This window comes from Carettochelys insculpta, chromosome 14 (assembly GCF_033958435.1).
Source record: "Carettochelys insculpta isolate YL-2023 chromosome 14, ASM3395843v1, whole genome shotgun sequence".
In the NCBI taxonomy this organism is placed as follows: Eukaryota; Metazoa; Chordata; order Testudines; family Carettochelyidae; genus Carettochelys; species Carettochelys insculpta.
The window spans coordinates 2,733,881-2,755,308 of NC_134150.1; the positions used below are offsets into that span (position 1 = coordinate 2,733,881).

Below are 21,428 nucleotides of genomic sequence, written 5' to 3' on the forward strand. Positions count from 1 at the left end.
TGTGTAATGACCAGTTAACTAGGAAAATGCAGCCTCGAGGGGGTTACTATCGGACGGAGGTGTAACTGCTCAGATAACCGTTCACAGAGAGCGGTTATTAATGGTTCACCCCATGCTGGAAGGGATAGACAAGTGGGGCTCCACGGGGGACGTGTTTCGGGCCAGCTCTGTTCAGTAGCTCTAGCCGTGATTTAGGTGACGGCACAGAGAGTACGCTTGTCAAGTTTGCAGGTGATACCAGGCTGGGAGGCGCTGCAAGGGCTTTGGATTAAAGGGTCAGAATTCAAAAAGAGACTGGAGAAATGGTCTGAGGGAAATAGGACGATGTTTAATAAGGACAAATGCAAAGTGCTCCACTTAGGAAGGAAAAGTCAGTGTCACACACAGAATGGGAAGGACTCCCTAGGAAGGAGCACTGCAGAAAGGGATCTGGGGGTCAGAGTGGACCACAAGCTGAGTATGAGTCACCAGTGTGACTCTGCCGCAGAAAAAGCAAATGCGATTCTGGGGTGCGTTAACCGGAGTGGTGAGCAGGACAGGAGAAATCATTGTTCTGCTCTCTCTGCACTGATTAGACCTCAGTTGGAGTTTTGTGTCCAGCTCTGGGCCCCACATTTCAGAAAGATGTGGACGTTGGAGAAGGTCCAGAGAAGAGCAACAAGAATGATGAAAGGTCTAGAGAACATGAGCGAGGAGGGAAGAGTGAAAGAACCAGGCTTGTTGAGTTAGAAAAGAGGAGACTGAGAGGGGACATAATAGCGGTTTGCAAGTACCTAAAAGAGGGTTACAAGGAGGAGGGAGAAAACTTGTTCTCCTTGGCCTCTGAGGACAGGACAAGGAGCAATGGGCTTAAACTGCAGCCAGGGAGGTTTAGGTTGGACATTAGGAAAAACCATCCTGGCAGGGTGGTTAAACGCTGCAATAAATTGCCTTGTGAGGTTGTGGGGTCTCCATCGCTGGGGATATTTGAGAACAGGTTAGGTAAATATTGAACAGAGACTGTGCCTGGTCCTGCCAAGAGGGCAGGGGACTGGACTCGATGACCTTTTTGAGGTCTCTTTCCAGTTCTAGTGTTCTATGCTTCTGTGACCATCTCGTAGCCGTGGGGCTGGCATGGAGCTGAGAGCCAGCCAGGCCCGTCCTTACGCTGACGCCTGGCCACAGAGACCCCGTCCAATCCTGCTGGGCTTGGCCACAGCCTGTGCCTAAAAACCATCTGTGACTGGGATTCCACCACCTCCCCTCCAGCCGCAGGGGTGCTGAGTTCCCCAGGCCGGCTGCGTTTGCCTCCGTGCTCACTCTGGTGTAGGGCTGGGGGCGCTGCTGGACTGGACCAGGTGCAGAGGGAGGCTGCTGGGGTGCCCAGGGCATGGTGGGGAACAGAGCCCTTGGAACGGGGCTTGCTTTGCTAGCAGGGGAGCTGGGCCGAGTGGTCTGTAGGCAGGCTTTAGGGCTGGGGATTACAGTTTCTAGCCACCCGAGGGTGCGGTGCTGGATCAGCCTCCCCAGAGCAGCGGCGGGGGGGGTGGGCAGGACCCAGCCAGTGCGAAGATGGGAGCTTGATCTGTTTACCAAGTGGCTGATCTGAAGGCTGCCTGCGATTAGCAGGGTACTTGCTGGACAAGGGCGTCCCTGCCCGTCCTGTGTTCTGGGGGTCCCTGCTCAGCTGGCACAGGGCAGCGGCGCAGGGACATGGGGTTACATCACCCCCTTCAAGGCCCGTCAGCAGGGTGGTGTCGTTGCGTGGCTCAGGCGGGTGCTCAGGGCCGCAGGCTGGCTGCAGCTTAGGGAGAGCGGGTGGAACGTTTCGCAGCTCTGTGCTGACCAGTGTCCCTCTGAGCTGAGCGCTTGGGCAGCCGCCCAGGAGAGAGTCAGGTGCCGCCCAGCTGATGAGCAGAGTGCCCCCAGCCGGCAGTGGGTGTGTCTCGGGGTGGTGCCCCATCCCCACGTGCCTCGGTGCACAGAAAAAAACGCATTCCGCACCCGGATGGGAGCAATTAGAGGGACCCTGCTCCTGACCAGAGACAGCGCCCGGCTCTGCCGTGCCCGAGCAACCTCTCGCCTCTCCTCCGCAGGGACAACCTGGCCGACGTGCTCCACCGGATCGTTCAGCTCACGCAGGAGGATGACTGCGTAAGTGCTGGTTGCAGGACTCCCCTCCAAGAGAGTCACGTGCCGCCCGGCTGGTTAGCAGAGCGCTCACAGTCGGCAACCCGTGGGCCCATGGGGTGGGGTGCACATCCCCTCACGCCTCGGTGCAGACAACAAAATTTATCCCACCGCTGCCTGGTGCGCCATGTGCCTGTGGTAACCGGGCTTCTGTTTTGGGTGCCACGGAGGGTCACCAAGCGGGCACCTGGCAGGGGCCAGATCTCGGACGGTCTGGGTAAAGCCCCTCAGTGCAGACGCTTCCCCAGCCAAGCTGCCGTGCAACACCCTCGCTCCATAGTGCAGAAGCTTAGACGTCACCCTGGTCCCTGCCAGTCCACCAGGCATCCAGTCATCTGGGAGCGCTGACTGGGCCTAGTGGGAAGTAACCTCTTTGGGCCCATCCCCCAATTGGCACACAGAGGGGGCCGGGGGTGATTCGACCTGGGCAGGCCATCTCTGGAGGGGACCCCTGGGGCCGGACAGAGCTGCGGCAGGGGTCCATGAGCCCAAACTCCCCAGGCCGGCCTCTTCCCTCTGTATCATTGCCAGGCTCTTGGGGTGAGCCTCAGCTTTCTCCTCTGGGGGAGCCCCCTCCTGCTTGAGTGCGGTGGGATGGAGAGGCCAGGCCTGGTTCGCTCCTGCCCTGCGGGAGGGTGGGGTCTGTGCTTTCGCCTCCCAGCTCTTCTGCCAAGTGCTGCTGGCCTGTCTGTCTAGTGAAGGCAAAACACGGCCCGCCAGGTCCAGTCGCAGACCGTCTCGGGCACAGAGCAGCCGGCCGCTGCTCCGAACGGCTCCCTGCTCCCACTAGGTCCCTGCTCTGGCCAGCAGGGAGGAGGGGAAAACGTTGTGTGCTGCTCCTGGCTCCTTGCAAAGCATCTCCCATTGTTACAGCCCCCTTCTGCACCCAGCCTCCACCCCCGACCCTGCTCGCGTGGCTCTCAACCGCGTCCAAATGCTGGGTGTGCCCCCTACCTACCCCATCAAAAATGGTTGTGCACCCCGGCCTAGTTCCTGGCTTGGCCCCCGTTGCCTGGGTGTCTGTCTGAGCAGTGGGTTCACCCTCGCTGTACTCCAGGGGAGCAGAGCACAGATGGGGACCTGAGGTGCAGAGGGGTTAAGTGACATGCCCAGGGTCACACAGCAGTCAGTGGCAGAGCAGGGAGTCACTACCCCTCTCTCCCTGCCCCCAGTGCTAGGGGTATCTCTGCTCTGGCTGTGGCTGTTCCTCACACTTCTGGTGTACTGGAGCATCTGGCCAGAGGCCTCTTGGGCAGGGCAGGGCTTCCACCGGCTCCTGGTCTCATGCAAACAGCTTCCGGTGGCCTCCCTCTGTGTGCCTGGGGGGTAACCTGCCCCTTGGAGAGGCAGCAGCCCCAGCCCCTGGTCATTCCCCCGGGGCGTTTCTCTTCCAGCCTCTCCAGTCCCTGTCGGTGGCTGACTCGCGGCTCAAGTTGGGAACCAACGTCCTCCTGAACGCGCTGGGCAGCAACACCAGCCTCAGCACGCTGGACATCAGCGGCAATGCCATGGGGGACACCGGAGCCAAGATGCTGGCCAAAGCCCTGCATATCAACACCAACCTCAGGTAGAGTGAGTGGGCGTGTCGGGGGTGTGTGTGAGTGTGAGTGTCTGCAAATGTGTGTGAGTGCTTGTGCATGTCTGTGTGTGCACGTGGAAGTGTGTGTGTGTGTTGGGTGTGTGTGCAAGTGTGCATGTCTGTGTGTGAGTGCAAGTGTGCATCTCTGTATGTGTCAGGGTGTGTGCGTGCAAGTGTACATGTGTGTGTGTCGAGGTGTGTGCATGCACAAGTGTGTGTCAGTGTGTGTCTGTGTGTCAAAGTGTGTGTGTCTGTGTGTGAGTGCAAGTGTGCGTATGTATGTGTTAGGGGTGTGAGTGCAAGTGTGCATCTCTGTATGTGTCAGGGTGTGTGCGTGCAAGTGTACATGTGTGTGTGTCGAGGTGTGTGCGTGCACAAGTGTGTGTCAGTGTGTGTCTGTGTGTCAAAGTGTGTGTGTCTGTGTGTGAGTGCAAGTGTGCGTATGTATGTGTTAGGGGTGTGTGTGCAAGTGTGCATGTCTGTGTATGTGCTCGTGTCGGTGTGTGCATGCGTGAGTGTCTGTGCAAGTGTGTGTGAGTGCAGGTGTGTGTGTGCCTGTGTGTGTGCATGTCTGAGCATGTGTCTGTGTGTGTGTGTGCCTGTGGAAGTGAGTATGAGTGTGCATGTCCGTGAGTGTGTCTCTGTGGAATTGTGTGTGCACAAGTCTGTGTGTGTGTGTGTGTCCATGTCTGGGTGTGTAGGAGTGTGCATTGGTGTGTGTGTGTGTGTGTCTGTCTGTCTGTCTGCGAGTGTGCATGAGTCTGCGTGCATGTGTGAGTCTGCGAGTGTGCACGGCTGTGTGTGCGTGTGCGTGCACGTGCGAGAGTTTGCGTATGCGCTGGACTTGCAGGCCAGGAGGCGGGCGCTGTGCGCACTGAGCCTGTGTGGGGCCAGTGCCCCTGGAGGCGCCGGCTGGCCGGGGCCCTCGCTGAGCAGAGGCAGGTGCTGTGTGAAGGTCCCAGGAACGCTCGGGGCTCCCGTGGAACCAGGCGTTTCTACCCCTGCTGAATGAAAGCCGGCTGCGCCAGATCCCACGCCGGTGGCTCCTGCCCCGGCCCAGCCGGCTGTCCTGCCTCCTTCCACCCTTCTCCCCCAGCACTTCCAGGCCTGCCGCTCCCCTCCTGCTTGTACGCCCCTTGGCCCCGTTCTTCCCCTCCAAGCTGCTCACGGGCTGCAGGGCACCCCTGTGTGCTAGGCACTGGGCCGCCTGCCCCCGGCAGTGCCCTGAAACACAGTGAGCCGCGCCCCTTCTCTTATTCACCCCCAGCAGGGGCTCCCCTAGATTAATCCGAGGACCCTGTTGCCCCTTCCTGGCCTCTAACATCTCTCTGGCCCTTCCCTGCTGGATCCGCGCACCTCGCAGCCCCTCAGGGCTTGATTCCACCCCCCCGTGCCTGGGGCAGGGCCGAGCTTTAATCCCTGGGGCCTACAGGAGAAGAGAGGCGGAGGGGCACTAAGGACCTGCCCAGGGTTGCTTGGGATGCCTGCCAGCGAGCAGGCTTTGGACCTGGCTTGCTCATGCAGCTGCTCTGCCCACTGGGCCATCCTTCCCCTCTCTGTGCCTTGGGCTCAGCCCTACAGCCCTTGGCTGTTTGATGTCTGCTGCGTGCATGTAAATCCTGGGAGGGCTCTGGTCCGGCTGTCCTGGCTCTCACCGGGGGCAGCTGGCATTGAGAGGCTGTGGCGAGCCCCCAAACCTAGCCTGGGTTGCGGGAAACATAAGTACATCCCCAGTCCGCACCAGCTGATGGTTGGCGGTGGGCTCTGTGGGAATGAAGAAATACAAGGGTTATAGGGAGTGAGCCTCCCGAGCCAGCCGCGTGTCAGGTCGGCCGGCTGTGACTCTGCAGATAAACCTCAAGGCAAGTGCCTGTCAGGGCTGACGGCCCCATGGCCAGGGAGCGGCTCTGCTCTCAGTGCATCTGCGGATGGGACTCATTGCTGTTGTCTCCCAGAACGGAATGCCGGGACCATGTCCGTGGGATTGCTGGGGCATGCCCTGCCTCCCCGGTAGGGTCCCAGCCTCCCTTGGGACAGGGAGGGACGGCTGGGAGAACAAAATGGTCTATGAGCCACCTCCGGGGATTCAGGGAGGGAGGTGGACAGACCATTGGCATAAGCCAAAGATCTATGGGGAAGGCAGAGCAGAGCCCGTGGGCTCCCCATCCGCTGAGCGCTGTCCCGGTCCCCTCCACCCCTGGCAGTGCTGTGACCTTCCTTGGCTGGCTCCAAGCCCCCTCCTGTGGGTGGCGTACCGTCCTACCTGGTGAAGCTCAGAGCACCTTGGCCTCGTTGGCTCCAGGGTGGCACCGCGGCGGTTGGCAAGCACCTCACCAAGGGTGACAAGGAAGGCGCCGGGAAGAAAGCGGTGGATCCCTTCTCAAAGGAGGACTGGTAGCACATCAAGACACCTGCACTATTCAATACCCGAAGCATCAGGAAGGCACTTGTCACTGCAACCCCAGGAACCCAAATCACCTCTGATGGACTTAAGGGCCGTTTGTGTGCAGTGAGTCTTGCTGGTCTGCAGAGTGAGGAAGTGGCCGCCTGTAAATTCAAGCTGCGTACAGGGCAAAGCTCTCTGAGCAATTGCCACAGAATGGACCCCACCCAAGGCAAGGTGCGCTCTGTGGCCAAGAAACGGCAGGCGATGACTGACGCCCACGTCGGTGGCCAAACTACTGATGCCGTCTACCGCACCGCTTTCGTGTGGGTTTCACCAAGAGGCGTCATAACCGGACCCTCGAGTTCCTGCACCCAGCACCGGCAGGTGCACCCAAGTCACAAGAAGATGATGGAAATCACGACATGGGAGGTGCAAGTTAGTGACCCAAAAGAAGTCGTCAATAAGCTGATCCCAGACTGCACTGGCAAAGCTCTAGAAAAGGCTTTGTCAGGCCCTCTGCCCTCTCCCTGACCTGCATGTCCTCGAAGTGACGATGCTTCAGAAGCCCAGGTTTGAGTTGGGCAAGAGGATGGAGCTGCAAGGTGAAGGTGACTGACTTGACTTAAACCCTTGTTCTCCAGGTGGAGCACAGGTCGTGAACAAGTTTCCTCCGCTTCGCTCTGTGTCAGAACAAAACGTCTCACTGACCTCAGGAGTGCCCAGTTGCCTGTCAGTCACAGTAGATCTTCTCCACGTTGTCCGAGGTCTTCCTCCTCCGTGTTTTCCTTGCGGGTTCCCCGGGGGGGAAACTTGATGAAATCTACTGGATGATGGTTTTCTGAGAGTCTGGCCCAGCCACCCCCAACTTTCTTCTCTCGATTTGCACGCCAAGTGTAGTGGCGATGGAGAACTTCCTGGATGTGACACAGGTGTTAAAGTCGAGCTCCCTGTTCAAGAGTCTGTCTAGATGCAAAAAATAAAGTTTTTAATATACAGTATATATAAAAAAAAGTCTGCTCCACAGCCTAAGCTGCCAGCCAGCTGGCTTTCAGCCCCAGGCACCAGAGGCTCATATATTTAAGCTCCAGGGAGGCCAGATTCTATCTCTGGAAGTCAATGTATGAGCCTCCGGTGCATGGGCAGTGTGATAAGTGCACATCAGGACAAGGCGAGGAGGCCCACTCGCACCTGCTGGGTCTCTGAGTTCGTATTCTGGGGCTGTGCCTACCCTGCAGGGCTTTTCAGAAATAACTTACTTGGCCGTGCTAACATCGAAATAAATGATTTCTGCAGAGCGCTCCCCTGGCCAAGAGCATTTCACCATGGAACGTTTCCACCGGAGAGCCCAATTTTGAAACAAGAGCCATGGCGAGAGGCCTCCCTGGAGGCCAGTGAAACCGTAGTGACCTCTGCTTAGTACCCACCGAGCAATTTCGAAATGGAAAGGGGCGCGGAGTCGTCGACCTTTGTTCGTTTCGGTGGCGTTGCTGTTTCAACCGACATGTCCTACTGAGCACTCCGACCCAGTGTAGACAAGCCCTCAGCTGCTTTGGCAGGACCTGTCTCATGGCCTCCTGGGGTGAACCTTACCCCCAGAGTGGCTGACACAACCTCTTCTCCCTATGCAGGAGCTCCTGCACCCTGGGGAGGGAGGGTGTGATGGGGTTCGGGTCCCCAAGCTCTGCACCCCGTCGGCGGGCAGGAGTGACTCTCGCTCAGCAGGAGAACAGCGGGTTTATTAGCTGACAGGACACAGCATCTTACGGAAGAGTCAGTGCAGCCGGCAGAGGCAGCCAGTCCAATCCATGCTGGGGAGAGGAGGCCCCGAGGGGCCCCCGGAGCTGGGGCCTGGCCCCTCCTTTGTCTCTCTCTCCCTCAGCCCAGACGCGCTGCTTTCCAATTCCCACGTCCAGTTCAAACCCCTCAGGCTCCACCTCCTCCTTTGTCTGCAGTCCAGAGGTGTCACCTGGTCGCCAGGTTACCCTCAGCAGGAGCCCCGCACCCTTTGTGAGCTACACACACACACAGCGTAACAGAAGGGAAGGGAAAGTCCCTCTCCCTCTGCTCAGCCAGGGTGCCTATGGGGGAAGCATCATCTTCAGCCTGTGAGGTTCACCCCCGTGCTCTGAAATCCGCACTGGGAGCTGCAGCCAGCCCCCGGCGAGGGCTGCTCTACTTGCAAGCCGGCAGCAGGAGAGCTCCGTGGGCTTTAATTCGCACCTGTCACCTTGGGCTCTGTGTGGGTGCGCTGTGATTGCAGCTTTTCTCTTCCCCTCCGGCTCCAGGCGGTGAACCAGCCCGTCTCTGGGCCCTGTACGTTAACCCGCTGGTGCCTGGAGCTTACCCTCTGCAGCATTGCCACAGCAGGAGTCAGGCTCCCAGAATCACACCGTTGTCTTTACAACCCTGTGATTTGGAAGGCGCGGGTTCAGTTTCTTCGGTGCCTCGTGTCCCAGGCCGGCGGGTGTTACGCAGGTCTCGTTTTCATACTTTTCTCCACGAGTGGAGGCTTTTTTAAAAAACCGATTGTTTTACTCAAGGCCAGAGTCTTCCTGCAACCCCGGGACTCCAGGAGCTGGGGCTTTTGGAAAGACACCGAAGGGCTCAAGACTCACGATGTATCGCAGGACTTGGCGGCGCTGCTGTTGTGCGGTTCGGGCTGTCTTCCCTGCAGCGGGAGGCTGGTGGAGCTACCGATCCCAAGGACGCCTGCGCAGCACTTTGCTCGCAGGGCCCGCACTGGGACACCGAAGGGTCAGAGCTAATTCGTCTTCCCTCCTTGTGCAGCGTGGCTCACCTGGCCTGCCATAGGGGCCCCGCCCAGCTACTTGGGAGAATTGCTGTGCAGCCCTGCCTCAGCCCCACAGCGGGGCGAGTGATCACCCCTGCAGGAGAGATGGCACTGTGCCCGGCCTAGCGCTCCGAGGAGGACTCGCCCACCTGGCCCGGTGCTGCCATGGCTTCCCCGGGCGCCCCTGGCTCCCGGCGTGCGCTGTCTTTCAGGAGCGGGTTCTTGCTTGGAATGGCAGTAGCATCCTCCTGCTGTGGAGCAGAGATCCCAACCGCACCCTGCAGGCAGTGCGCTGGGAAGACCCTGCGTGGTTTGGGCAGCTCCGTTGCCCAGACTCACCCCGGTTCTTGTTTTGGGGGTGGGGGGATACCGCTAGGAGGGGCCAGGTCAGTCCCTGAGGGGAGAGATTTACCGAGGAGATGGGCTGGGCCGTTCAATCAGTCCAACACCCCTGTTCCCCGCACCCCAAAACCTCAGCCTACCGACCTCTCAGGATCTCCTGAAACCCTCCCCTGGAAAGCGCTGCTGGTGACACCAGATAGAACGCCCAGCCCCAGCCCTTCCAGGGGTCTTCCACCGTGTACCGCTGCTCAGTATGTACGGTCTTGGAGTTCAATCACGGCCTAATTATACGGTAAAACGAGACCGCCGGCTATTTGTCAGGGCCATGACCCTTTCGAGGTCTCTTGTCTGATTTTGGCAAGGAGCCATTTTAAAGGGGGGGCGAAGCTTGGGGGCACCCGAGATAAATCGGGGCGCGGGATGTGGCGAGCTTGCAAGCTGCTGTGCTAGAGGATCTGACCCATTCGCCTGCAGCCCCCTGGCTCGGTGGAATCTGCCTCTGAGCTGCTGAAAAAGCACCTGCCTTGCGAGCTGGGGAGGAAGTGGGCTTCATCCTCTTTCTTCTCTTCCCAGGTCAGTCATTTGGGACAGAAACAACACCACGGCCCAGGGATTCCTTGACGTTGCCCATGCTTTGGAAAGGTAGGAGCAGCGTAAAGCAGCAACGGCTTTCACACCTCGCGACGGTAGGGAGCCGGGGGCCCTGGCCCTCAGAAGGTGACTGGGGCATTGATAAATAACTAGCAGTCCTGGCACACCTTAAAGACTAACCAATGTATGGATTAGGTCCTGAGCTTTCGTGGTGTTGTGTGTTCGAGGGTTTAGATTCAAGAGGAACCAGTAGGCCCCAGGGACAAAGGCTTCTCTAACTTTGTCGCTACAGAAAACAGCACAGACGAATAATGCAAAAGTCCATAGATCTGTGGCAATCGCAACTGACGGTGATAGTACAGTAATGTCTGCACGCAGTACGATACATGAGATGCTCTGTTCGAGTGATATGAATCCACATGGAATATAAACCACACGCAGTTATCATACTTATCCCTGATTACAACACTAGACCTGGAAGGGACCTCGGCCGGCTGCCAAGTGATACTAGAGCTTCACGGCTGGACTGAGCTGGTGCATCAAAACGCAGCCTCTCTTTCACGGGGGGGAAAGTCCAGTTGTGACCTGGGCATGGGGGCTTGTGCCTGGCTCAGCCGCTGTGTGAACTCGGCTGTGCCCTGCGAGGTGGGGCGAGGAGTTGCGTTCGGTGGTTGAGACTCTGTGCCTGGCCCCTGGAGAGCTGGGTTCCGTTTCTCGTTCATCCCAAGTTCCTCCTGTAAGGCTGCCCCCCCCCGGCTCACACTCTAGTCTGCCATAACTCCCGCCCGACAGGGATGACTGAGTTAAACCCTTGTGTTCCGCATGGAGCACAGGTCACCTACAAGCCTCCTCCGCTTCGCTCTGTCTCGGGACAAAACTTCCAGTTAGCCGCAGGAGTTCCCCAGGCGACGTCCGTCCGTCTCGGTAGGTCTTCTCCACGTCGTCCGAGGTCTTTCCCTCCTGCGTTTTCCTGGCGGGTTCCACTGGAGAGCTCAAGTCCTTGTTGGAGGTGCCCAGACACCGTGTCGCTGGCAGCCCGGTGGGTGCCGATGCTGGTGGAACGCCCAAGCCCTCGGGGCGTGAGAGGTACTTGGGGTGTAGCACGTCATCCCACATGACCTTGGAACTGCGTCACTTGGTTTCATCCTGAAAGGGGCCCGGGCAAGGAACCGTTTTGGAGTGGCCAGGACCCCCTACTGGCCCTGCAGGAAACCCACTGGCTTCTGCCCAGGCGCTGGGGGATGAATGCAGCACCTGAGCAGCAGAAGATGTGATGGGCACAGACACATCCATCCCTGCTCTGCTCTCATGGCGGGGCTGAGAGAGACCAGCCGAGCTGCCGGTTGTTGCAGTGACACTACCAGGAGCCTGTCGCTGCAACAAACTCCGTCGCCAGCTCTGCGCACGTATCTCTACAAGCGCCGCCATCTCAGTGTTCCCCGCGCGGATTTTGCCCACGTTCTCCACCAAGTTCGATAGAGAACGTGGGCAGCCTACGGTCGTTTGGACTGAATTGATTGGGCCTAACTCAGCGACAGCAACAGGACCCAACCGCGCCATCAGGGCTCACGCACCTGCACGTCTCCTGATGTGATATACGCCGTCATGTGCCAGAAATGCCCCTCCGCTGTGCACATTGGCCCGACTGGACAGTCCCTGGGCCACAGGATGGATGGACACAAACCCACTGGAATTCCACATAGGTCTGGAAGGGAACAAGTTAACCTTCCTGGACAGTCGCTGAAGGGTTTGAAAGGAGCCAGCCTTCTACAAAAAAGGGTTTTACCACAAGGTGACGGACATCTGAACTGGCATTCATTTGCACAGGGGCCGCCTTTAACCTTGGCCTGAGCAGAGCTCTTAGTTGGCGTGGCAAGGGCGGTTTCCCCAGCTTTGATATTTGCAGGAATGGTACAATCATTACTGGGCACTGTCAGTGATGGGAAATCCTGTTGCACACCCACCCGCCCTGCGGTATGTTCTGGTTTTCCTCTCCGTTTCCCCCTGAAGAAGAGCGCGTTAGCCACGAAAGCTCAGGACTGAGTCAGTTGGTTAGTGTCTCGGGCGCCACACGACTGCTTCTAACTCCCGCCGTGTTGCCCCCAGGAATTACACCCTGCAGTCCATGCCTTTGCCCATGAGTGACGTGACCCAGGCCTACCGGAGCAACCCCGAGAAGACGGAGGAGGCTGTCCACAAGGTAGACCTCTGGGGCCGGGGTGGGGACTGCTCCTTCCAGCCCACCCTCCAAAGGCTGCCTGCTCACCGGGCCTCTTGCCTGCTGCAGATGCAGTCTTACCTGGCGAAGAATCAGATGCAGCGGACCCTGCCCAAGCCAACCTGCCAGCTGCAGCAGGGAATTGTCACCAGCTCCTCGCAACAGGTCAGGAGGAGTCGAGGCCCGTCACGCCCCCAGGAAGGGGGCTGTGGCCAGCCAATGCCACGGACCATCCAGTGCCTGTCTTGGCTCCGGATGTCCGTCCCACTCGCAGGGTCTGCTGGACACCCATGTCCACCTCCCCGGGGCTCCAGCAACCCTGATCAAGATGCACTTCCTTGCAGCCCACTGCCCAGGCCTTTCCGCTCCCCAGGGGTTCCTCCTGCACGGCAGGGCTGAGCACAGGCCCTAGCCCCCCACTGCCTGAGCACCCTCCCCGCTGCGGGTTCCCCAGAGCCGGGGGGAGCAGGAAGGCCACCTGCAGGGCAGTGTGGGAAAGCAGGGGTGGGGGCCCACACTAAGGAGGGTGGGGGAAGAAGGTAGCTAGGGAAGGAGAAGAGACGCCCCATCGGGAGGGCCTGGGTGGGCCGGAGGGGGGACGAGCCAGGCCAGAGGAGAAGAGGAGGGCCTGGCAGGGAAAGAGAGCGCTCCGGAAGCCGGTGTCACTCCAGGACAAACCCGCCCCTGGTTCTGCGCCCGCTTCGTGCCCCAGGCTGGATCCCGGGGAGGGGCCCTATGACCCAGGCAGACGGTGCCCATCGCATGCCAACCAATGACTGCTCCCAGCCCCGGGTGAGTGCCATGGGCCCCCTTTTCCACAGAGAAACCGAGGCACGGAGAGGTCCCTGCCTGTGCCGAGGAAGGTCCCAGAGCTGAGGGCAGTCAGGGTCCCCGTGCCGAGCCGCGCCCTGATGAGCGGCTGCTCTCCAGGTGCTGAGTGAGATGTGCACCAGCCTGCAGAGGCAGGTGGAGGTGCTGAGCGCCTGCCTGGGCCGAGAGGCGGAAGCCGGCGTCCTGCGTGCGGAGGAAGCCGTTCGGGAAGCGAACCTGTCCATCAGCGTGAGTCACCGGGCCCGCCCGCCCTGCGTAGCGCCCGCCAGCTTTCTGAGGGGCCCACTCCCTCTTGGGGGTTAAGCCAGAGGCCCCTGCGCCCCCTGAGACTGCACCTCTGAGCCTCCGCACCCCTGGCTCTGCCGGGGGCCCCCTGGGGCTTGCATTCGGTGGGCCCTCCCCGCTCTGGCTGGTCGGGTCTCTATCCCCTCAGCCCTCGGTTCTCCACTGGCCAGAACCGGCTGGGCAGGGCGGGGCCTACTCACCCGGTCACGGGGGTCCCCCACCTCCAGGCCTGGAGCCCCGGTTGCTAGGACAGGTCACGCCTGGTCCTCTGCAGCCACAAAGCCTCTTCCACCCCGCCCCCGAGGGAAACTGAGGCATGCAGACACTCTTGGTGTAAAACTACCCGACTGGTCCCAGCCCGGAAGGGGACTGATGGGGATTGTTCCTGAGACAGAAGTAGGGCCCTGTGGGGACCTGCGCAGCTTGTTCCTCAGAGCCGGTCTCGCTCCCGCATGGGCCCATGCCAGACACTCATGGTGGGTCCCAGCTGCCTCTAATTAACCGGCTTCAGTGGCCGGGACGGGGGCCTCCCTGCCTCTCCTGGCACCAGTGTAACCCACACGCCTAAGGATGGGCCACTGTCCATGGAGTGGCACTTAGGTCACTCACAGAGAGAGAGACTGAATCGCCTTGGCAGCCTTTGCTGAGCACCAGCCGCAGAGGCTCCTGCATGAAGCCCCCGAGGTGCCCGGTTCGAGCCTGCCTTGGGTGGTCACAACAGGGCCCCCTCTGTTGGGGGCTGGCACTACCCAGGCAGGTTCTCGACCCCCAGGGCTGCCCCGCGAGCTGTCCCTGCAGCAGGATAAGCACAAGAGGATTCCTGTTGGCTTCCGGGGTGGGTGGCAGGGAGACTTAATCCCTGGTGACGCGGTCCGCGATGTCGGAAGGGATCAGGACGGCTCAGCAGCCAGGGGAGATGTGGCCTGCCCTTAGGGGCAGAGGGAATCAGCAAAGAGCCAGGAGGGAGAGTCGGGGATTAAAGGCAGAGCTCAAGAGAGGCCGGGAACGTCTGGAGAGGCAAGTCACGGAGCTGGGGGTGGACGGGGAGGTCGCCGGCCTCCTTTTGACCGGGAGTAGCGAGCCCTGCTCCTGGCACCCTCAGGATCTGCAGCAGGGGTGGGGCACAGGGCTGCAGATGGGCAGAGCTGTAGGACCAGCCCAGGGCTGGCACAGCGGGATGCAGGGGGTTAGGAGGGATGGGCGTGGTGGTGGGGAAGCCCAGGGATGGCACCGTGGGACACGGGGGGTTTGGAGGGGTGGTCGGGGGAAAGTCCAGGGGTGGCACCGTGGGACGCAGGGGGTTAGGAGGGGCCGGCGGCGGGGGGAAGCCCAGGGGTGGCACCATGGGACGCGGGGGGTTTGGAGGGGAAGGCAGGGGGGATGCAGGGGATTAGGAAGGATGGGCATGGTGGTGGGGAAGGCCAGGGCTGGCACCGTGGGACGTGGGGGGTTTGGAGGGGAAGGCAGGGGGGATGCAGAGAATTAGGAGGGATGGGCGTGGCAGTGGGGAAGCCCAGGGCTGGCACGGTGGGACACTGCGGGCTTGGAGGGGAAGGCAGGGGGGAAGCAGGGGGATGCAGGGGATTAGGAGGGGTGGACGTGGCAGTCAGGGGAAAGCCCAGGGCTGGCACCGTGGGACAATGGGGGTTTGGAGGGGAAGGCAGGGGGGATGCAGGGGATTAGGAGGGATGGGCGTGGTGGTGGGGAAGCCCAGGGCTGGCACCGTGGGACAATGGGGGTTTGGAGGGGAAGGCAGGGGGGATGCAGGGGATTAGGAGGGATGGGCGTGTTGGTGGGGAAGGCCAGGGCTGGCACCGTGGGACGTGGGGGTTTAGGAGGGACGGGCGTGGTGGTGGGAAAGCCCAGGGGTGGCACCGTGGGATACTGGGGGCTTGGAGGGGAAGGCAGGGGGGAAGCAGGGGGATGCAGGGGATTAGGAGTGGTGGACGTGGCAGTCAGGGGAAAGCCCAGGGCTGGCACTGTGGGACGCGGGGGGCTTGGAGGGGAAGGCAGGGGGGATGCAGGGGATTAGGAGGGATGGGCGTGGCGGTGGGGAAGCCCAGGCCTGGCACTGCGGGACGCGGGGGTTTGGAGGGGAAGGCGGGGGGGAAGAAGGGGGATGCAGGGGATTAGGAGGGGTGGACGTGGCAGTCAGGGGAAAGCCCAGGGCTGGCACTGCGGGACGCGGGGGGTTTGGAGGGGCCGGCGGCGGGGGAAAGCCCAGGGCTGGCACTGCGGGACGCGGGGGGTTTGGAGGGGCCGGCGGCGGGGGGAAGCCCAGGGCTGGCACCGTGGGACGCGGGGGGTTTGGAGGGGCGGTCGGGGGAAAGCCCAGGGCTGGCACCGTGGGACGCGGGGGGTTTGGAGGGGCGGTCGGGGGAAAGCCCAGGGCTGGCACTGCGGGACGTGGGGGGTTTGGAGGGGCGGTCGGGGGAAAGCCCAGGGCTGGCACCGTGGGACGCGGGGGGTTTGGAGGGGCCGGCGGCGGGGGGAAGCCCAGGGCTGGCACTGCGGGACGCGGGGGGTTTGGAGGAGCGGTCGGGGGAAAGCCCAGGGCTGGCACTGCGGGACGTGGGGGGTTTGGAGGGGCGGTCGGGGGAAAGCCCAGGGCTGGCACCGTGGGACGCGGGGGGTTTGGAGGGGCGGTCGGGGGAAAGCCCAGGGCTGGCACCGTGGGACGCGGGGGGTTTGGAGGGGCGGTCGGGGGAAAGCCCAGGGCTGGCACTGCGGGACGTGGGGGGTTTGGAGGGGCGGTCGGGGGAAAGCCCAGGGCTGGCACCGTGGGCCGCGGGGGGTTTGGAGGGGCCGGCGGCGGGGGGAAGCCCAGGGCTGGCACTGCGGGACGTGGGGGGTTTGGAGGAGCGGTCGGGGGAAAGCCCAGGGCTGGCACTGCGGGACGTGGGGGGTTTGGAGGGGTGGTCGGGGGAAAGCCCAGGGCTGGCACCGTGGGACGCGGGGGGTTTGGAGGGGCGGTCGGGGGAAAGCCCAGGGCTGGCACCGCGGGACGCGGGGGGTTTGGAGGGGCGGTCGGGGGAAAGCCCAGGGCTGGCACCGTGGGACGCGGGGGGTTTGGAGGAGCGGTTGGGGGGAAGCCCAGGGCTGGCACCGCGGGACGCGGGGGGTTTGGAGGGGCCGGCAGCGGGGGGAAGCCCAGGGCTGGCACCGTGGGACGCGGGGGGTTTGGAGGGGCGGTCGGGGGAAAGCCCAGGGCTGGCACTGCGGGACGCGGGGGGTTTGGAGGGGCGGTTGGGGGGAAGCCCAGGGCTGGCACTGCGGGACGCGGGGGGTTTGGAAGGGCCGGCAGCGGGGGGAAGCCCAGGGCTGGCACTGCGGGATGCAGCGGGTTAGGAGGGACGGGCGTTGTCAGAGCCTTTTCTCTCCTGCCCCAGCTGTTGCCTTTGCTGTACGAGAGCGGGAAAGTGCCCTACCGGAACGGGCGGCTGCAGCACAAGCTGCAATGCCTGACTGAAGCAGCCTCGCAGGCCTGTGGCCAGGAGATCCAGGTAGGGTCGCTGCAGCTGCTGCCGCCCTTGGGCCGCAAGGTGGCGCCCTGCCCGACGCCACCCGCCTGGCTGGACCCATGGGCGATGCCCAGGACACAGGGCTGGTCGGTGGCGGGGGGTCTCCCTCCCTTCTCCCACCTCCTTGCCGTACGGCGGGGTCCTCAGCAAAGCGCCGCCCGTTCCCCTTCCCGCCTGTCTGCCTCCTCCCTTTCCCCGGCTGGGGATGCCCAAGAGCCTCACAGGCTCACGTGCCCAGCAGCATCCCCTGGGGCCAGTGTCTTAGCACCGGCAAACTGAAACTCAAACTGGTGCCAGGCCTTGTGCCAGGGAGCCCAGGGGAGAGTGCCTGGGCGTTCCCCAGCAGCTTGCCTGGGAGTCTCATGCTCCTGTCACACGCCAGCCCAGGTTGGGACACCCAGTGCCTTTGGCAGAGCCGGGACAGGGAGGGACGCATGAGTCCCAGCCTGGACGGAACTGCTCCTGCGCACCCAGATCTCCTTGCAGCTGGAGGTGGGGAGGAACCGACAGGACAGATGCTTTGGGGGCTGATTTCTTCCTCCGGTAGAAGTGTGGCGGGTGAGGAGAGGTCAGGAGAGGGGCACAGGTCGGGGCAAAGCCGGGTGGGTGGCAGCTTAATCCCACTGCCCAAGGAAGGACCGACACGACTCATTGTTTTCCACTCCAATGTCTCGGGCCTGGGGGCTCCAGGGGTTAGTTATTTATTTACAAAGCTCGTCCTCCTTCAACAAGCACGGGGCCCCCCACGCTTTGGTCAGCTGAGCCGGGGCCATGTTGGGAAGGCGTCAGCTCCAGGGCAAAAGGAGGTTGGCTCCTTACACTGAGGAGTTAAAAAGCCCTTCCCTGGTGTCCTCATCCCTCCTAGGGGAGCGCACAAGCTCTCTTGGTAGCTCCCCTGTCCCAGGGGGAAGAGGGCAGGAGGCCAGAGAGCATCGTTCGGCCGTGGGCTTGTTGGGAGGCCCTTCAAACCAAGATGGCGCCCGGGGTGATGGTGGTGTCCAAGCTCACGGTTCGGAGAGCATTTAGCGACCCATGCGGCCTCTGCAGCTGCTCTCGCTGCTCCTTCCTGGAGTCATGGTTGTGTGCCCCCCGGGGGAAGCCCCTCGCCAGGAGCATGGGACGAGCGGAACAAGCCACGTCCTCCTTCAGCGCGGCTCCTCTGCTTTGATTTCTGGCTCAGGCTATCATGCAGGCCGTGCTGGAGACTGCCCAGAATCTGTGTCCCACGCTTCTGCAGAAGAGCGGCGTTCGGGGCCGGCTGCTCCACGCCCTCTCGGAGCGAAGCGCCCTCCAGGGCCACCTCAAACTGAGCCCCATCCTGGACCAGCTGGTCACGGAGGTGTTCAGCAAGCTGAAGTGAGTGAGATTATTCCCTGCAGGGGCTCTTGTGTCTGGTGTGCGGTGGGAGCGTGGCCAGGTCCGGTACCTCCTGGAACCGGGAAGCCGTCCCCATAGTGACGCAGCTGGGAGAGCTCCCGGTGGCATCCAGGGGGCAGATTTCTCCCAGCCCTGCTCATGCCAGAGTAATTCTGTCTTGCAAAACCCAGGCTTGGGGCTGCAAGGGGCGGGGATGGCTGAGGAGGGCATGGGGGAACGGGTGGGGGCCGGAGCAGTGGCACAGAGTAGCAGGGTCTCCAGGCCTTGCACCCCACCTGCAGGCAGGTGCGACTCATTCAGCAGGGAGAAGAGACCAGTTGTTAGTCGACAGAGACACAGGCACAGGAACCAGAACCAGGCACAAGTACCATCCAGCCTGGGGAGAGGGGCCCAGAGGGGGTCCCTGAGCCAGGCCATGGTCCCCTTCCTCCCTCCCCAGCCAGACCCGACTGCCCCACTCACCAGCCCAGCTCCAGTTCAAACCAGCCAGGCCCCTCCTCCCGCCTCTGTCCTGTTTCCCGGGGAAGAAAGGTGCCACCTGGTTGCCTGGTTTACAAGGAGCCTGGAGCCCCATTGTCCATGCTGGGGAAGTCCTCACGCTGAAACTGTGCACCGATGCTGTGCCTAGGGAAACTGAGGCACCACCAGGGCATAAACTCCTCCCACACCCCACTCTGTCACAAGCAGGCAGGAGCTCGGCGCAGGCCCCGAGGAGGGGAAAGGAGGCAGAGGCCGGGCTCTGCTCTGACCCACGTGCCTGAATCCAGAATCACTCCTTGTCCGAAGCGGGGCAGGATCTGCTCCCAAAGGGATGGTTGAGCGAGAAGCCTGGAGAGCTGGCGGGCGGAGGGGGACCAGGAGGGCTGCGTGACAGACGCACATGGCTGTGGATTCCCTCCATGCACTGCCACCTCCGCTTTCCTCCTGCTTCCCACACCAGCTGGGCCTGCCGGCAGCTCCCGAGCCCAGGGAAATGTCATCAGCCAGAATGACTGGGAGGGTTGCCTGTTTCCTGCTGAGCTGCAAATAAGCAGGGCCGTTCCCCCGGCCCGGGAGGGAGTCGGCAGGCCAGGCAGCGCAGGGCGAGCGGGCAGCCAGGCTGGCTGGGGCTTGGGTTTCTCAGAGCCCTGTCATGCAGGGCAAAGCAGACCCAGCTCCCGGGGCCGAGCCTGTCTCTGCACAGTGGGTGTGTTCCTCCGTGGTGTGTCCCCAGCCTCCTTGCCCTGGGACGGGCCTGCTGAGCGCCTAGCTGGGCACCTCGTCCAGGAGGGGGCTGGGAGGCTGGGGTTCCGGTAAGCTGGGTGCTGGGGCGGCTGCCCAGGAGAGTCAGGTGCCGCTCAGCTGATGAGCAGAGCGCCCGGAGTCAGGTCTGTGTTTCTCTGGTGGTGCACATACGGACGTGCCTTGGTGCGCATAACATTTATTCCTCACACGGATGGGAAAGATTAGAGAGGGTGTTAGCTGGGAGCCCCGCGCGCGTGAGCAGGGGTCGCACAGGCCCTGCTGATGGAGTCTACAAGGCTGGGACCTGGCTGTGATGGAAACGAAGGTGTCCTTCCCTTTCCCCCCACCTGCCCCCGGTGGCTGTGGGGCTCAGCCCCCACGGGGAGCGGGGGGGCGTCCTGCTGTGCCACACTGACCGCCCCATCTCCTCTCGCAGCGAAATCCGGCTGTCTGTCATCGCGGCCGTGGCCGACGGGCTGATCGACGAGGCGCTGGAGGGGCTGACGAGCGCTCAGCGCCAGCTGGTGAGTGGCCCTGCTTGTCCTCTCCATCCTCCGTGGCTCGGGGCGGTGCCAGCACAAGCTCACGGCCTCTCCCTCCTGCGCCCGCCGCCGGAGGAGCCAGGCTGGACTCAGGAGCTTTCAGTGCCTCTCCATGGCAGTGGCACGCTGTGGTCTGCGCAGGGCGGGGGAACGGCGCCCTTCGGTGTGCCCCAGAGGCGCTCTGGGCCTGCCTTGGGCCCCGGAGCTCAGAGTCCCTCACCAAGGGCTCTGACTCACGCCCACCTCTAACCCCGGTGTGCCGGGGCCTTGGGCGTTGCCAGTCGTGCCAGCAGCAGTCCTGACCAGGAGCTGCACAAATTCCAGCTGCTCCTTTTCTCCTGGGCCCCCTTCTTCCCCTCCCCAGCAGCGCAGCCCGGCACGAGCCCAGGGTTAACCCTTTGTGTCCCATGCCCCCTGCATCACCACCGAATCACCTGCTCTATATGGGCCAGGTCTCCCTGTAGCCGGGGGGGCGCTGCTGGACCCACGTCTGGCTGCGAGGGTGGAACTTTGGCAGGCCAGAGCCCTGCTGGCATTGGAAGTGTGACCAGCTGGAGCCGAATGGGCGCCAGGCGTTTTTTAGCCATCCGGTGTGCCCCACTGCGCTTCTCCAGCGGGAATTACTGAAGTGCTACCTCATGGTTCTAGGCAGAAAGTCTTCCCAAGCCGACGCCAGATCTTCATGGGCTGCACACGGCCGATATCGAGGAGGGCGATTTCCTGCTGCAGCAGAGCAGGAACCTGCTGGACGTTGCTGAGCAAAGCCTTGCTGCTGAGGAGGTAGGGCTCTGTCTCGCATCCCTTCCCGCTGACGCCATGGTGGTTAAACCTTGTCTCTGAGCTCTGGCCAGTATTTCCTGCGCCGGTCTATCCAGGGGAAGACCGTTCAAGGAACAGGTGCCATTGCTCTTAGGTCTGGGTGGTGTTCTGGGAATGTTGGGGTTTTGTCGGCTTCCTGGGCCAGGACCATCACACGTGTTACTCCATTGGCTTTGGGGAGTGAGGCACAAAAGGGCCTGTGCTTGCTGCACATGGCTTTTGATGGGTTCTAGCATCAGAAATTTCCTGTGAGGAAACTGCCATGGCATCCTGAGATGCAGCAGCCACCGACGTTTTCAACCACAAAGGTCTTGCAAGGGGTCTGCAGAGGTCTGTTGTAATGACCCGATCCAGTACCATAGGGTTCAGGTGTCCCTGTCCTGTGGAATAAGCCCTGGGTCCATCCAGATGCGGTGAAACTGTAGCTGTGTGTGCGCCTTCAGAGCCACTTTTACAATGTGAATGTACAAGGCCCAAAACCGGTCATGTGGCTGTCAGATTCGGTTTTGTAACTCTGGCTTTTGCCATCTCAGCCCACGCCAAGGCCTGGTGAGCTGATTACTCTCTGCTTGTTGTTAGCACCACAGACGTTGTGCAGGGCGCGGCGTGCTGAAAAGCAACTTCTTCCCCTTTCTCTGCAGTGCAAGATGGATCTGAGGAAGAAAAGCAAGCACTTGAGGAGCGTCCGGCCCACACCCGCCATGAGAAGTAAGGCTGAGGCAGAGACATTATCTCTGCTTGCGTTCGCATCTC

General features: G+C 61.9%; 1 protein-coding gene and 1 pseudogene across 1 annotated transcript in view; both read left to right on the plus strand.

The window, feature by feature from the left end:
- Nucleotides 1-21,428, plus strand: part of CARMIL2 (capping protein regulator and myosin 1 linker 2) — a 72,845-nt gene that overhangs the window by 30,086 nt on the left and 21,331 nt on the right. The window contains exons 20-30 of the mRNA XM_075009116.1: nt 2,076-2,133; nt 3,564-3,736; nt 9,841-9,909; nt 11,965-12,058; nt 12,146-12,241; nt 13,007-13,135; nt 16,582-16,695; nt 17,894-18,069; nt 19,751-19,838; nt 20,505-20,636; nt 21,317-21,383. Of these exons, the coding sequence (XP_074865217.1) occupies nt 2,076-2,133; nt 3,564-3,736; nt 9,841-9,909; nt 11,965-12,058; nt 12,146-12,241; nt 13,007-13,135; nt 16,582-16,695; nt 17,894-18,069; nt 19,751-19,838; nt 20,505-20,636; nt 21,317-21,383 (1,196 nt within the window). The remainder of the gene's footprint in view (nt 1-2,075; nt 2,134-3,563; nt 3,737-9,840; nt 9,910-11,964; nt 12,059-12,145; nt 12,242-13,006; nt 13,136-16,581; nt 16,696-17,893; nt 18,070-19,750; nt 19,839-20,504; nt 20,637-21,316; nt 21,384-21,428) is intronic.
- On the plus strand, nt 4,518-6,750 carry LOC142020631 (small ribosomal subunit protein eS1 pseudogene; annotated as a pseudogene).